This window comes from Silurus meridionalis, chromosome 12 (assembly GCF_014805685.1).
Source record: "Silurus meridionalis isolate SWU-2019-XX chromosome 12, ASM1480568v1, whole genome shotgun sequence".
NCBI classification, from domain to species: Eukaryota; Metazoa; Chordata; class Actinopteri; order Siluriformes; family Siluridae; genus Silurus; species Silurus meridionalis.
Window position 1 is genome coordinate 12,966,597 of NC_060895.1, and position 17,390 is coordinate 12,983,986.

General features: G+C 38.7%; 1 protein-coding gene across 7 annotated transcripts in view; it reads right to left on the bottom strand.

Annotated features, from left to right (window-relative positions):
- The window catches only part of LOC124394376 (RNA-binding protein Musashi homolog 2), a 229,593-nt gene that overhangs the window by 36,972 nt on the left and 175,231 nt on the right, over window positions 1-17,390 (bottom strand). For all 7 annotated transcript variants that reach the window (XM_046862530.1, XM_046862528.1, XM_046862531.1 and 4 more), the window contains exons 9-10: window positions 16,451-16,565; window positions 6,991-7,065 (exon numbers count right to left, since the gene is read on the bottom strand). In XM_046862530.1, coding sequence (XP_046718486.1) covers window positions 6,991-7,065; window positions 16,451-16,565 — 190 coding nt within the window. The remainder of the gene's footprint in view (window positions 1-6,990; window positions 7,066-16,450; window positions 16,566-17,390) is intronic.

Genomic DNA, 17,390 nt, shown 5'->3' on the forward strand with positions numbered 1-17,390 from the left:
TTTAAAGAGAAAGAAGGCGGCTAATATAAAGGGAGGCAGCACAATCTCAACAAACCATCTTTTCATCCAGCAAAAGAGAGGTGAGTCATTTCTCTCCAGCAGAAGCCCTTGACTTGGATTGCTTTCAAGCAGGCCTTTCTGCCAGGCTATCAAAAACAAAAAGCTGCACCTGGGTGATGAGGATCCCTAATCCAAGAATGCAACAGTGCCATTCATGTGCAGTGAACTCGGTCATGTCAGAGCCTCATGTCTACATCTCCCCCTAATGAGCGTGCTGATAGTGAAAGCAACATGGAACATGCCATTGCTGCTGCCCATCACATCTCGGCAGGATTCAGCCCTGGGAATTACATGCGTGAGCACAGTGAGTTAATGATGACTGTAGGGGTTTGACTCCGCTGAGAACATGGCTCCGAATTCAACAGTTTGACATTAATCATGTTGCTTGTGTGGTTAGGTCAATCACACATCCACTCAACTAATTCACACACTGAAGAAGGAGACAATTCCATGCAAGCTCCACAGGAAATGTAGAATCTTTGAATAAATAAAAGGTGAATTACAATTCGATGCAAAAAAAAAAGAAATCTTCAATGTACTTCTCAACAAGATGCAGTCTCAATCAATAGTCAGTTTAGTCAGGCAGATTCTCACAGCAAAAACGAAATCGAGCATATATCAGCATTACGACAAGCATAGGTCTGATTAATAGGTCCATATCTCAAAATGTATAAAGCATGACAGGACCTTATAGGTGTATTCAGCAACTTATGGGTACAGCTGACTCTCAATGTACTGTATCTCACAAATAACAGTAGGTTCTGATAATTAAGAGGATATACTGTGAATAATAATACAAACCAAAAAAAAAACATGTGCTCATACATATCTTAGAATATACCTTAGGAGGCCTGGGTATTTAATGAGATAGGCACTGTGCACTTAATGAGATACAATGTAAGGTGCAGGGTTATAGAGAAAAGTGAGGAAGAAGTAAAGAATACGCTGTGAGTGCTTTATGAAAGCCATGAAAATCGGTCAGTACAGAGCATGAAGTGCTCAGTGCTAAAGAAACAACCAGTCATCCGTACATAGCCAGAGAGTGACATATTCATATAGTGAAGTTGGCAAATACTGTCAGTCATAATTCTCTGTGAGCGCAGATGTTCATTGGTGTCTTTTATCAAGCTGAATTAAAATGGATAATGAAAAAAAGATATTTGATTTTCTTTGATATTTGAATATTCTTCTTTCACTCATATTTTATAAAATGTCTGCGATGTCTGTCGTCACATTCACAAGAAAGTGACTGCAGAACCAGCTCATCTGGTTATGATACTGTAGCATTATGATAAATTAACATGGCTGCCCACTGCATTAAAAAAAGTTTTAGATCAATTAAGGTACACACAAATTCACATGTTAATTCAACACCAATGACTATACAGCCTCAAGGTACAAAAAAGCACATTGTTTATCACTGTTAGAGGACTAGCTTGTTGCTTAAATAAACATGGAGACATGCACATGTACTGTAGCTCAACTGCATGAAGGCATGTCATTTTGAGATCGGACTTCACACTTGGGAGGTGAGTCGAATGCCACGTTACTTTTGTTGTGAAAAGTCAATTGTCATTGTGATTAACTTAGGACACCGCTAAAGTGAGAACATACCAACATGATGATACAAGATATTTAAAGTAGAAATTTAACTCATTAAAAAATAAAATAAAATTGAACACCACTCAGTCCTCAGTTCAGCTTGAACTTCTGTTTAATGATACAGAGAAAAAATACATGCCGTCTCCACTTGTGTGAACTGAGGTGTAATGCTGGGATGCAAATAAAGACAGAACAGATACAAATAATCTCCACAGGTAGCCTCATGTCCCATTTTACTCAATGTCACCTCCTTGACTACAGTAATTACCAGATAGATGAGTAGCATCTCTCTGGCTGAGAGACATGAGGATTAACCTAGAGGGCAGGGGAAAGTCATCCTTCCTTCATCCCACTATCTAAGAGAGCTCATTTAAGGAGACTGGACTTGTCCTTGGATGGAGGAACTGAGGAAGCCAAAGGCATATCTCAAATCTCAAATCTCAATTTTAAAGGATAAAAGACAAGTAGGAAACAAATGTTGATAACGGTACATGCTAAAACAATCTTATAAAGACATGACCTAGAACGAGCATTATCGGAAGACAAAAATTAGTTAGGGCAATGCCTTTTTCTCTTTTTTTTTTTTTTTTGAGGGGAAAATGTGTCCTACATTACATTTACATTACATCTTAAAAAAATATTATTCTATTATATTATTAACAACTAAATCATGCACGAGATAAATAGTCCAAAAATAAATGGGTATTTAGGGAGTTTAGGTATATTTGGTATTTAATTTAAATGTATAATAATAATAATAATAATAATAATAATAATAATTATTATTATTATTATTATTAATTATTATTATTATTATTGTTAGGTTTTACATATACATTTTTACATATATTATATATTATTATTGTTTTTATATTACATATTTATTACTTTATTTAAAATTTTTGTTTCTATAATAGAAAACTATTAAAGTGATAAAACATCTTCACTTAGTCCTAGGCACATGCAAACTATAGCATATGACTGCAAACAGAAGTCTCAGCAAGACAGTACAACAGTAAGGTCTGTGTTTACGAAGCAATTCAGATAGTAATTAAAGCTGCACTAGTTTGATGGATTCTGTCGGCCTCTTGGGGTCTGGTGATGAGTAAGCATAAATTCAAGAGTGTAAGGGTTTAAGTATATGAGGCAGGAAGCTTCAGAAACTGTCAGTAGCAACCACATGAGTCCATTTCACACTGACCTGTCCTCATGCTTGTACGCTGTCCTCATATAATTATACAACAGCTGCTTGTGACCACTTAAAGAAAGCCCCGAATTGACCAGCAGGAGTTCTTTTTTTACTGCAAGTGTGTTTGTATGTGCATATTTAAGCCCATTCATTGTGTCGAGCAGTGTGGATGTAGCTTTAAGGCTGTTGCATGCTGAATATGATTGTCGCATCTCAAATGCTTTTAAGCAGCCTTTACTTCAATTAGAACTAATTTAAGTGAAGAACATGATGGCATGGTACAGCTGCTGGTGAAACCACCAGTCTCCACTTTTCTTTCTCCTCCCTCTATACTGAATGTATGAATGAGTCCTCTCTCTATTTCTTTCCTCCACATTACACGCTTTCTCCAGCTATCATATGAAACTATCTACATACAGCATTGAAAGACCCGTATCATAACCTGTTTCAACAACCAACAAAATATACCATCTTCATTTCCTCCTTCTCCACAGAAATTTTGAAAGCTGCAGGTTTATTTGTTTGTTTGTGTTCCAATTTCCTTCTAGCCTTAGCGTGTTATCTGTCCAGCAGGTTAGCAAGGACTGTGATGTGGGATCAGTGTGTGTGTGTGTGTGTGTGTGTGTGTGTGTGTGTGTGTGCGCATAGTAGGGGGGTGCAGACAGAGGCCTGTCCCTGACAGCCTCTCTGTTTGCATAACTGATTGGGCCCTAATCAAAAGTGAAGCGTCAATTCCAGCTCTCCCACCCATTCACCACAAAGAGGAAAGTGAGAAGAAATGGAAGAGTGGAAGCTAAAAGACAGGGTTATTATACACCTCTGAGCGCTTTTGGGCATGGAAAGGCTATGACCTTGACTACGCTCAATCCTTCAGCTCTCATCAGCACGGCCCTTGTCCAACGGCGCAAATCAAGGCCGAACAGAGACGAGACAATTCAGTCTGCAGAAATAGAGAGGAACGGCCATGTAATGTGGGGCAAATAAAAACCTACGTGTGGAGCAGACGAGGCTATATTGTATTGGTGAGATAAAATAAAGATACAATTATTAAATAGGGAATAGATAGCTGCATTTTCTGTCACAAAAATTGGACCAGCTGCTGCATTCTCTTTACCTGGCACATCCAGCAGGCAATAACCTTCAATGCTTTATTATATTCTACAAAAGCTATGTTAGCCCGTCCTCATCAGCAAGACGTAGCACAACACTGTTTTCATAATTTAGCAAAAAAACAAGCATGAGCGGTTATTACCATGAGCAAACCATTACATACTGATTAACCCTGATTGTGGAAGAGACCTACAGACTTACACTAAAATGATCTTAGGTTATTTCTAACTGGGTTCTATTGCACGCACACACACACACGCACACACACACACATACACACGCATGCACGCGCACACACAGACACAAACAGTACATTTTCCTTTGACCTGTTACAAATTCAGTCACCTGTGGAGATTAGAAGAAGTGACTTCAAAAATATTACCTTCCCTCTATTCAACAGTCAATTTGAACCTGTGTTGCGGCTGAGCTTCTGGTAAATCCCCAGGTGCTACAAGTTGTCTGGAAAAAAGCTCATCCACCCTACAAGTTTAACACCAAGGTCATTAACAATATGTGAAATGGAAGAGATTGAGGGCTTCATTCTGAGTGGCACTGGAAAAGATAATTTTGCAAGGAAACCCGTAGGATTAAAGGAAAGCGAAACTCTCTTCTTTTAGCTATGAAACTGCAGGTGACGCTGAAGTTGGCAACTCTCTGGTGAGGCATCGGAATAAACTACAAGCTGGAGCTGAAAAGCAGAACCGTACAGACCCTCACAAAACTCTTTCATGGGGTGACCAGAGAAATGACTGGAGAATGACCAGAGACATTTAGACCAACTCCAGAGGAACATAACATTTGAGAATGACAAAAGATTTTTTTGCAGACACGTGTACTGGAAGGCTTTTTCTAAGAATTTCTTCTGAGAAAAAAACAAAACAAATGTGCAGCCCAATACTAAGCTAGGCCTACTGACAGAAGAAGCAAGAGCTAGGCTAATGCTAACAGGAAGAGAGAGAGAGAGAGAGAGAGAGAGAGAGAGAGAGAGAGGCCTTCATGCACATTTTAATCCCCAACTCCAGGCTTAGTCACAGCAGAGCTTTCTCAAGTGCTTGCCAATTCATGCTTGCTCATTATCCCTTCCCTCCCTCATTTATCTATCCAGCACAGCTCGGGAACAATCTGTCTCTCCACCAAGTCCTTTTAAGACACTTGTTTGAGGTTTATTTGCACCCTGGCATCAAAGTAGTACAGCCGTGCGCTTTAAAAAGCAGCAATCAGCTATCTTCACATAGTGATGGTAGCATATGCATTTTAGCTTTTGAAGTTGCCCATGAGGTCCTTTCAACTACAAGAAGGGTGCCTGAATAAATATTTAAACGCTTTAAACGCTTTTGCATTTAAACCGTTTACATGGACTAACAGAAAAGGACATATCATGCAAAAAAGCACCTCATCATTACAGAAGCTAACTAACTTCCTGGTCTACAACTGCTGTTGTAATGTGAGTATAGCTATTATTTTACTTCACTGTTTTGAGTTTGCTGAAGTAATAAAGTTTTTGATCATTCAAAGCAAAGATAATGCACCCACAGTTTGAAGGTTAAACTGATCAAGCCTATATTGGCTTTGCTTACATCTCAATCGGATGCAAATCTTCACAATTTGATCCATATATAATTGGGTCTTTGAGATGTTTCTAATTATAATTCTATCTCCTCCAATATCTTTCATTCGGAAAAAAAAATCATCATTGAAAAGATGATTATTCAGAGGTGTTATATATGTATATGTGTTGTGTATATGTATTTGCGTATCTATAACATTCAGACATGAAAACATGAAATTCATCACCATGAGTAACTGAGACACATTCCTTGTTGGTAAACTCACCCTGCATGTGCATGTCAGTGTCCGAGTAAGACGTGAGTGTGCAGACAGACAGTCTGAATACCGGTATACCCAATTCTTTGTGTTAAGTCAACAGTACACATGAGTAACTCAACTTTAAATAAGGCTCTTATTTCGTTTTGGCTCGTGAGCAACAGTTCACACTAAGAATAGCAGGAGAAGAGTCAGGAGATAACTGATAACGCATTATGGCACTGTGCCATAATCAATAGTATCGTATTTGAGTCTGCCTCTCAAGCTGTCTTTCGAGGAATGGTTCTTTACTTAATTAAATTCATTACACACATAATAAGGTTACTAATGTACATTGCATCAATTCAGCCAGCATTGCTATCAGGGTTTGCCAAAATGAGTTAATAGAAATAAGGAAAACCCCCTTTACCATACACTATATTGCCAAAAGTTTGCAGACACCTGGTCATAGGTGTGATATGTGGTTTTTAAACATCGCATTTCACATTTAGTCCCGATTTGCTCATATAATTTATTCCATCATTCTGGGTAGATGTTCTGCTAGATTTTGGAGTGTGCTTGTGAACATTTGTTTTCATCAGCCACAAGGGTCTTGGTAAAATCAGGAACGGATATAGGTGAGGAATCCTGGGGTGCAGTCGGCGTTCCAATTCATCCCAAAGGTGTTCGGTAGGGTTGAGGTCAGAGCTCTATAGCAGGACACCCAAACCATGTAAACCATATCTTCATGTTGCTCCCTTTGTGCACAGGGGCATTGCCATGCTGGAACAGGTTTCGGTTTCCAAGTTCTACCGCATAGTTATACCGCATCCAAAGACATCCCATACAAATGTTTGCCTTTAGTGTTTTGGTAACAGTTTGGGGAAGAACCCCATATGGCTGAAAAAGTCAGATGTCCTAATACTTTTGTCCATATAGTGTATGTGGTACCACCATGCTTTGAATGCGTATAGTGTTCTATGTATAATGTGCGTTAAGGAAATTCAGTGTATGTGTTTTTGGACTCTCCACAAAAATGTTTTATAGTTTTATAGAATTCCATTCGTAGCTGAAGTCTGCTTGTATCTGTATGTATATGTTCAGCATGGGGTTCTGCTGAGGGCGGAGTTTGGGGGGGTGTGTGTTTACTGGCCAGCAGGGAAGCCATTACTAGATAGCAGCAGGAGAGAAAAGCTACATACAGGGCTTAACAAGATGGAACTTACCAGGGAATTGGTAGCTGTAGCTCGGGGCGAAGCCAGTGTATCCACGGCCATACGTTGCTACAATGTTTGGGTAACCTGAAGAGACAGAAGAAAAAAGAAGCGCTGTGATAAACCATCTAGACCTCCCGAAACACTACTATTACACAGTACAGAAATCCAAACAGACACATACACATATACACACAAAATACAATTGCACCTGCTCATCCACCCATACACACACATTCACACTTTCTGATCCCCCTCCACAAACACCTTTCAAATAGGTGCTAGATAACAGATTAGCAAGATGGGGAAGCACACTCCGAGGTAATGAGCAGTGTAAGTATCATAAAAAGTGATAGCTGTTTTCTTCCCTGGAGCTCATCCTGTTCCCTGTGGCGGTGAAAGCGGACATATTCGCTGCTGTCACCTCGCTCTCTTTCCCCCACCCAACTCTGCTGTCATTGATCGATAACCTTTCTTTTATAGCCTGGGCTAATCGATCATGAAGGACACGACAGCGCGAGACAATGGCAAGCTGATAGCTGTGCCAGGACATCACGGATTAGAGTCTCTCCGAACCGCAGCGCCTCAGCCGCTTGCACGCTAATACCGGATGAGAATGGCAGGAATATGATCGAGCGATTGCAAAAGTCATTCCAAAGTGGACTGAAAGACAGAGCTAGCATGCTGGAGCTCTAGTCTGGAATTTACTCGCAAGCTGTTTTACCCGCTGTTTGCTGAGGCAGAACTTTTAAATGAAGGCGATTTGGTGAGCTACTTGGCTTCCTAGCAGCTCATTTTCTGAAATACATCGTTGACTTCTTCATGGTGAAAAAAATAGCAAATCAGCAGTATTTGCATGCCTGTCTCTGTTGGAGTGCATCGTGGTGGTGCTGTTAAAAAAAAACTGGGATGAGACCCAATGCACATGCTCTGGCTGTCCTCCTGCCAACAACGAGAAGTGGCTACTGCTTGAGCTTCCATGCAAAACCAAGGTCCATAGAGTCATTGTTCTTATTCTGCCACAATGGCTGATTCCAGCAAGCGCCCAGACACTAATTATCCGGCCAGGCTTCAATCACAGCACATAATAAATTATGTGAAAAATTGTGGCAACCATGTGCAGCCAACAAACTGCATCACTGTAAAGATCTCATGAGAAACTTTCTATCCCTATGCTGAAGATTAGATCAGTTTCGAACACACTGCTGTAAAAAGATCTGACAATTATGAATGATATTAGAACAACAGGAAGCACAGGCTTGTTCTTACTTCTAATTTTATGCAGTAAGTAAACTGACCCTGTCTTTAAGTGTGAGGTCCCCACATCCAGAATGGCCACTTTCTTCATTTTCTCGAGGGAAAGTTTTATATTACTCAGCGATGGATAAAGTACACAAAGCATGTACTTGAGGTAAAGTAGAGATACAGTAGGTATAATATTACTCCAGTAAAAGTGCTCCCTTTAAACATTCACTTGAGTAAAATTACAAAAGTATTAGCTTTCAAATGTACTTAGATATCCAAAGTACCATGATTTATTAAGGCTATGTTTCTGTTATCATTTTGTTACAAAAGACTTGTTCAATCAAATCAGTTTATGTGAAATTAATGTTACTCTTATCACACCGATCTATAAATAGAATGATATTACTAAGTCAAACACTGATATATATTGAAATTATCATGTGCCGGGACTTGAATCCCTGACCTTATGATCAGTAACCCAGAGTTACTAAAACTTCAGTACCAATGGTACAAACGTGCTTTATCTAAGAAAAATATTAAAAAATTACAAAATCTAATATGAAATATTTATTTCTTCATTTCAAGCTGTTTGAACTCCAGAGACAAGAATGTATGTCTCTGTTCCAACTTGTGCTCTATATATTAGATTTGGTTGGGCAACTTTTAAATGTAATCTTAGTCCTTCCAATCTAAGCAGCTCCACTGCACTTACCTGAAAGAGAATTGTATTTAAAACCAATAAACAGATTTTAGATATGTCAAATACATGAATAAAATGTTTTTATCATTTTATCACTGTTTCACTTTTGTTATCACTTTAAGTTCAATCAAATATTTAGGCACTCCTTACTATAAACAGAACAACATTTCTACCTTGCTGTAGGAACTGTGTTTAAATGAATAGATTAACTTTGACCAGCACTTTCTATGTAAAGTACATTTGAGGAACTGCTAGGTGTATCCTGAAGCATCACTCTGGAGTGTCATGAACGCCATCCTCAGAAACCGGCACCATGCATCTGAGTGTTAGATTTGTAAATAGTGGGAAAAGTACTGTGTCTTCTAACACTGTATCTGGCACTAAGTAAACAAGTGCTGTGTCTCAAATCACATTTTTATGTACCGTTCTGTTTCTTGAGTGCTGTAAACAAATGGTTTTCTTGTTACAGTTAGCGTTTGATTTTTGAAAACCTCTCAAGTAGTCTTCAAACCTATCAATGTTCTATTTTGCATTTCAAATGGATGCTACATTTTCTGAATTAGTAAATACTTTTGTAAAGTCAAAGATTACAATTTGAGATTCTGATTGTGGTAAGAATTACAACAACCGTGGGAAAAGAAACAGAGCTTCAGTGTGTTTAACATTGCTGTGCATGACATCGATTTACAGTTTGACTTGGGAACCAGATGGAAAGGGACGAACCATTGTGAACATCTGTGAACAATGCCACTGGCACTGCCGCTGCTTCTGCACATGCATATAAATCAAGCCTTTATATATGTAGCGCTTCCCTAAACTCTTACTAACTAGATGAAGGCACACAATTGTATAGAATGTCTTTGGATGTTGTTACATTAAATTATCCCTTCACTTTAACTCGGAGACCCAAAACTCCAGCTTGACAATGCCACTGTGCACAAAGTGAGCTCCATAAGCATATGGTTTACATGGTTCAGATTAGAAGATCTCAAGTGGCCTGCCATAGAGCTCTGACCTCAACCTAACTAAAGACCTTTGGGATGAATTGAAATGCTGGCTTCACTCCATATCTCCTCACCCAACATCATTACCTGACTTTACTCATACCCCTGTGACTGAATAAGCATAAATCTCCACAAGCACACTCTAAAATCTAGTGGAACATCTTCCCGGAGGAGTTATATATAGCGTAACAGTATACATACACTGTATATATAGTATGTAATCTTGTGCCATGATTCTGTCTACTGTACTTTAAACTCAATATAGAAATAATTACTCAAATGTATTGTTGATAAATTACTCTATTAAATAAAACCTAAAAAAAACTAAATTGAATGTATTTAACTGTTAATTACAACACTGATTAAATTATTTCTGTATTGAATTATTTATTTAATGCCTAGTACATACCACAAATTAATTCAATCTGTCTGCATCATCCATCAAAACCAGTGGGCAGAATCCTCCATCAGACTGAATCTACCAAATGACAATCATGACTATTTGAGGTCAACATCAACAATACCAGCTCGAGAAGTTTGAGGCATTGAACCCTGATTTGAGACTGAATTATGCTTTGATACAAACAGGATTCCCATTCCTTACAGATTTGTAAAGGCACTCTGAATGGTATGGAGCCTGGCAAATTCAGAAAGTCACTCTTCGAAAAACAAGCTTTCAAACTGCCAGATCTCCTCAGTGACTGACCAGTAGAGACATTCGAAGGAATGGTAGGGGCTGGAACCCGGCAGCTCTGACTCTGTGCTATGACTGTTTTTTACAGACTTAATTGGTAGAAGTGACTAATAGTGAAACAGCTATTAAACAGGCTAAATCCTTGTGAATCAGTTTAATAGCTAGGTGGAAAGAATCTTACTGAGTGAGTAACCAAAATAAACATTGCTTTATTTCCTCAGCATATGAAAACATGTTTCTGAACTAATCAATAAACCTAGAAAATACAATGACAGATGGTTGAAGTTTCTATTTATTTAACATTTTAATAAATAATTGATAGATATTATTAATGTAACCCTGGTGGAAATTCTGGTTTACACTGAAGCGTCCACCATTACATGTGTTGTTTTTTGGTAGCTGTATCAATTGTTTACAGAGATCTGTCCTTTCTCCTGTGTGAATAAAGCTGTGCTGTGTACTCTCCCTCTAAAGAGGAATCAGATGCCCTAGATAAATATATACATGACATGGGCTTTTCCTGTGATATTTAAAGAGCTTACTATCAATGTAGTGTGTCAAGTCTGTATTGACAGTTGGGATTAATGTGGTGTCTGGCAGAACACCAGCAAAGAGAGTGTCTAAACCGAGCCCTGTCCTCACACACCATACTACCGCTGCTACACAATGCAAATAGGATCTTTTAGCTAAAAATCTTTTTTTCTACTTTTGAGAACCCATCAGTGATTAACACTGGGTACTGACTGTTTGCAATGAATAATCTATTTCATTCTGCATCACTGAGTCTGCACATTGTAAATAAAATTCAACTTATATTAGTGATTATTATGTACTCTATAGATGCCAACTACAAAGGCATTGGCATCCTTCAATAAAATGTGTACGACCTCTTCAATTCAGACAAGCTGTTCTTAGTTCTTGCAAGTTTTTGTTCTTGTTTGTCTCCCTCACAGGGTGTGCCGAGATGCATGCTCAAATGTTCATGCTCTCAACCGTTCCAAACATCAGAAACTTTGTTTACTTTGTATTCAATGGTATAATGGAACTGTATTTTCTATATTAATTTACTGACATAAACAGGCCAACAAGCATCTGTCTCTGTTGTGCTGAAAGCATTTTTCAATGCTGATACACGACAAGCTGATTTTACATGTGTGCATCCTCACATTTATACCCGAGGGAAGCAGAGACCCTTCAAATGCAACAACAGAGTAATTCAAACTATTTCTAATCAGCATTTTTAAGAAGAAGCTCTCATGAGAATATTTTCGCTAGTAGAAAGGTAAGCAGTTTTCTATGTGGTTAAGTAGGGAAAATGTAATTATTATTTATAAAATCTTTGGAGGGTACCAATAATTATGAACTAATTGTATGACTTTTTTTTCTTTTATGTAGTCGAGTCGTTTTAGAGCCTTCAAGCAACACAGTAATACAGTACATCAACTCTTACAATTATATTTTACTGGAAATCCAGATCATCCTCTGATTCATTCCTATATCAACCTTTAACTCACCTGTTACTAACAGGTAAGCACACAGCCTGTCATACTCTCACTGAGGGGGACAAGACTGAGTCAGAGGCAAAGAAAGACAGACTGAAAGGCCAGGGACAGGAAAAAGACTCATTAAGCCCTGTCTCTGAAGCGGTGGGCACCCTCCGTCTCCTGGCAACACGATAAGTAAAGGCTGTCACCTAATCTGGCCCACTGGCGTCAGGCCTCACCCTCTTATTTGCGTTATTAATATGCATGCTAATGCGCCCATTTTATGGCTCAACAGTTTGGATTCACTTTAAAATCAATTATCCATCTGGTAAAGCCGCACTATGCACGGGCTGAGATGTGTATTAATTTCAGCAAACATACATGAGGCTTAACACAATAAAGATAAATGGGTCGATTAGGTGTGGTAAACACGAGAGCTCCGAGTGCAGCTCTAATGAGATTTTGGCACATAAGGAATTACAGTTCCTTGAATAATGAGCCTTGTTGATTTTTGTATGCAAATTACCAAAAGGAATGTTTCGCTGTCCTGCTTTTCCAATTTCATTTAGATAAGAGTGTGCTGCAAGTGAATGAACTCACATACTCTTTACTCGCTCTCTTTCTCGTTGCGTCTCCCACTTTATTCATTTCATCTCCTTCGTTTATTCTGTTTGTTCAACACTGGACCACTGATCTGCTATAACTTCTAATAAGGTCAAGACATGCACTTTGCTGAGAATTTCATCAACTTCAAATGGAGTCAGCTTGAAGTGCAGTGTCGATGGAGCAGGAAATCTGAGTCTGTGTGCGGAGTCCGATGGAGAAAGATTCTTAATAATAATGTCAGCACTTTTTCCGCAAATCTAAAATCCAGCGAGAATTTCTAATTAATTCTGTAAAACCAAAAGTCCAGACAGCTGTACGTGATGCAGTTAATATGGACCTAAGCATAACCCTTAAACCTAAAACCCGCCTAATGTTTGATGTGAATTTGAGCACTCATGCACAAATACATTTGTCCATGAATAGCACTGTACACACATTTATCTGCTTACCTTATGTACATCTGTGTGAAGCACTATACACTAAATGGCACATCAGTGTTAAAACAATGCTGTCCACAAGGTTTCAAATTCAGACTGGAGATTGTTTGTTCATTTCATGCACACTGACAAGCTCTTTCTCTGTTTGAAACATTCTGCTGTCATCAAATTGCTGTTATCAAATCAAAGAGAGCTGTGTCTCAAATAAAAAAATTATAGCCTTACATTTAAAGTATTTACTATGCTAGTAGGTCCAGACACACAAAACAGAACTTTCAATAGGTTTGTAAAGTTCAACAAAATAATAAACCATTAGTGTTAGTACTTATATCATCTCTCTCTCTCTCTCTCTCTCTCTCTCTCTATATATATATATATATATATATATATATATATATATATATATATATATATATATATATATATATATATATATATATATATATATATATATATATATATATATATATATATATATATATATATATATATAGGGAGAGAGAGAGAGAGAGAGAGAGAGAGAGAGAGAGCGAAAGAGTATAAAAATATACACCAATCAGGCATAACATTATGACCTATAGTGTGTTGGTCCCAAACCAGTCTGCCAAAACAGTCCTGACCTGTTAAACATTAACAGCATTCAGCAATTTGAGCTACAGGAGCCCGTCTCCTGGGTCAGACCACACAGGCCAGCCTTCGCACCCTACATGCATCAATGAGCCTTGCCTGCTTATGAGCCTGTTGCCGGTTCACCACTGTTCCACTGTTCCTTGGACCATTTTTTATAGATACTGACCACTGCAGACTTGAAACATCCCACAAGAGTTGCAGTTTTGGAAATGCTCAGATTTAGTCGTCTAGCCATCACAATCTGACCCTTGTCAAATCCTTAAGCTTGCCCATTTTTCGTGCTTTTAACACATCAACTTCGAGGGCAAAATGTTCACTTGTTGTACAATATATCCCGCCCACTTACAGGTGCCATGGTGAAGAGATAATCAGTGTTATACTGTTATGCCTGGTTGGTGTACATGTTGCTTTTTACTAAGGTTCTGCAACTTGCAGGCAGATGGTAATGACAGGATAGGTACATCAACTTGAATACAAAGAGTGATAAACAAGTATAATCCAGACTTTTCCTTTACATATAAAATGTACAATGAAAAAGAAAATCCAAACATGTTCAGATGTTCAGACACACAAAGTTCAGACTTTGGCATCTGGACTTTTTTGTTTGACTCCATCCCTGGTGGCACAGTAGAGATTCCATCCAAGGACTTTTTGTTTTGAGTTGGGGGCCTGGTGCAGTTGTCCGGAATGCCGTTTTCTGAATATCAATACATATTTCACACTGGCCTGGGCGAGATGCTTCATCAAGCCAAATTACGGGCAGGACGACCTCTCCTGCAGCTACCCCATTAGCTATCGTTCCCATTCTGCACCAGGCATCAAACGATTTATTTGCTTCAGTTACTTTCAGCAGCCGATCAATCTCATAGTCATTATCTCTTTTCACGAGAGCTGTTTGGAGGAAAAGATGCCGCAAGGAAGGGATTGAGGGGTTTGATATCTGCAGCTGCATGTCCTGTCCTCTGAACAAACGTCAAATTTGTAGGAAAAGACCACAGACGGGTTTAGAGGATGTCAAGGTGGTGTAGCATGAGAGAAAGAAAGATGGGGAGGGGGAGAGAGAAGCAGAGAGTGAGAGAGAGCGAGAGAGAGAAAGAGAGACCACACACATTTGTGGGCACAAATTTTCACATTGTTCCTGAGCGAGGCTCCCATCACAAATGCTTAGATATTTCCACTGGCAAGACTATGGTGGAGATGGCAGACGTGCGTGGCCGCGTTAACTGGAACACAGTGCCAGCATGAACGTGCCAGTCGTGCTTCTGTCTCTGAGGAGAACATATTGAGGACTGCTGCCTTCTTTCTGTCCACCTCTTTATAACACAGTGATGCACAGGGTTTCTTCTCCAAATGTAAAGTCACAGACTTCTCAACATCAAACTTCAAAGAACTGTCGTGGATTCAAAACGCTTCTGGTTTCAACTGATATCAATTATATTTTTTTAGAACAGTGAGATATCGATCTATCTCCTGTACGTCAATGACAGGTAAAAGCTAGCACTGTTATTATACACCCACGGCACTGTTAAAAAATACATGTTTTGTTCCCCAAAGTGCAAATATTACATAACGCTCTCAAAGGTCCAATTACGTACTTAAATCATGTTCCTCTGCAATTCCATTTCTCTACTGAAAGATACAAGACACCCACCTCAGTGACAAACTTAAAATCCCCATTACAGTATCTTATTCTATAAATAATATCTTTTTACAGAGAAAATGAGAAATGTATGACTCACAAGGCAACACAACGCACAAGTACAAGCTAAGAAGTTGAGCTAGGACACTAGCTGCCAAAATGTTTTACTTTTTACATTCCACTGTATGAAACTATTCAAAAGACGTTGTTTTATCATACCGATATTATTTATATGCAAGCCTCATAAACAATCCTGAAATATTCGGACATAATCCCTGATGGACTGTGTATAGTAAGACTTTTCTTAGTAGAACAAATTCTACTGTAAAATGTTAATACATTCTCACAAAGATTTGAATCTTTTTTTATCGTTTTTATCATTCCTAGAGTAGGAGTGGATAAGCAAAAGCTGTCTTTTTCTTACAAATCTTCCTACTCATAGAAAATATCGCTGAACCACCTTATATCTCTGACTGAATTTAAATTACTTCTGAATGCCAATCTGTCAGATACCTGTGCAGATTTTTAAGATTATTTACTACACTGTCAGTGTGTTTGTACTGATAACTCTATCTGCTGTCTAAATGTGTTCGCCTTTCACTTTTATATGCCAACATTGGGTTTTATCTGGTCCTCGCCAGCTTGTTGCCAGGTGTTCTTTGCAATATAAAAAAAGGTGCAAAGAGCCTCTCATGAATTACTTAGTCCATAAGGCTATATAAAAAAAATTATATACTTTAATTAAAGCTGAGAAATTAAATGATCGCTTATTACAGTGTTAATTATAAACATGAGGTTAACCTGGTGGGGATCGAATTTTGGTCAAGGGTAAAAGACAGTGGTTTACTTTGTAACCAGATTTGTTAGGCTCTACCCTTAATAAATGTAATATAAAGATCTCAGAGAAACATTTTGTGGCATAATGTATCATCTCCAGCCCTTGATGTAAGGAAATGGGACAGTCAGTGGCTGGCGTGAAACACTTCATTATAATCAGTAGTACTGTTGTGAAATAGTATGTGTGAGTGCTTACTCAGCATTCCCATTCCTAGCATGAAGGCATCCATGGTGTAGGGTAGACCCCTGGCTCGCCCTCGTGTCCCAGGGGGAAACATCACCTCCTTGGGTTGAGCTTTCTTACATTCTACCTGTGAATAGAGAAAACAGCAAACATCAGGCCTCAGCTATTCAAAGACTCGCACAGGAATTTAAAACAAATTGATACTTTTTTTATATATTAATATTTGAACCTATCAAAACAGTGTCATATTCAATGAATAGATTTCCACTTGTCAAAGAAGTACAACAAAAGAAATAAAACTGCTTGTGTGCATGGAATTGCAATATTTATATTCCCCAGACATTACTCCAGAGCCCCACTGGCTCCACAATGCTAACAGTGAGTTATATGTGTGTCTGTTTGGTGAAGCATGCCTCCAGGCAAAAAGTTAGATTTTCTTCTCCGATTTTTTATTTATTTATTTATTTATTTGGCACAGAAATGTTCCCATCTCTCGCTCCGTCTCGCTGCTCTCGTCTGGTCCTCATCATTGAACCAATTCTACCCAGGGCGTTTTCTCCTCCGCAACCACCCCCTTCCCTCTGCCTGAGCCTGCCACTATCTCAGGTTCCTTTCCCTGCTGTGTTAAGTGTCTGAGATCCAAAAGAGCAGGAAACACAATGAGAGTCAGGCATGACACAAACATCACAGGCATCGAAATGAAGCGCCATGCTGGCATGAATACATGTTTGAATGATGCTGACATTTTTTCCCCAGCTCCTGAGTCCAGTGTCCTATGTTTAATGCAATGCCACTTTCTGTATCTGGTATTGCTTTTAATAACTGTAAATGGCATGAGCTGGAAAATCAAATATTCAGCTATGATCTGCAAATTCTGCTTCTGAATGTTCTCGAGGTTATATCTGGCTATTATTAATAGAAGAACAACTTCTTAAATCCTGCTCATGGAATT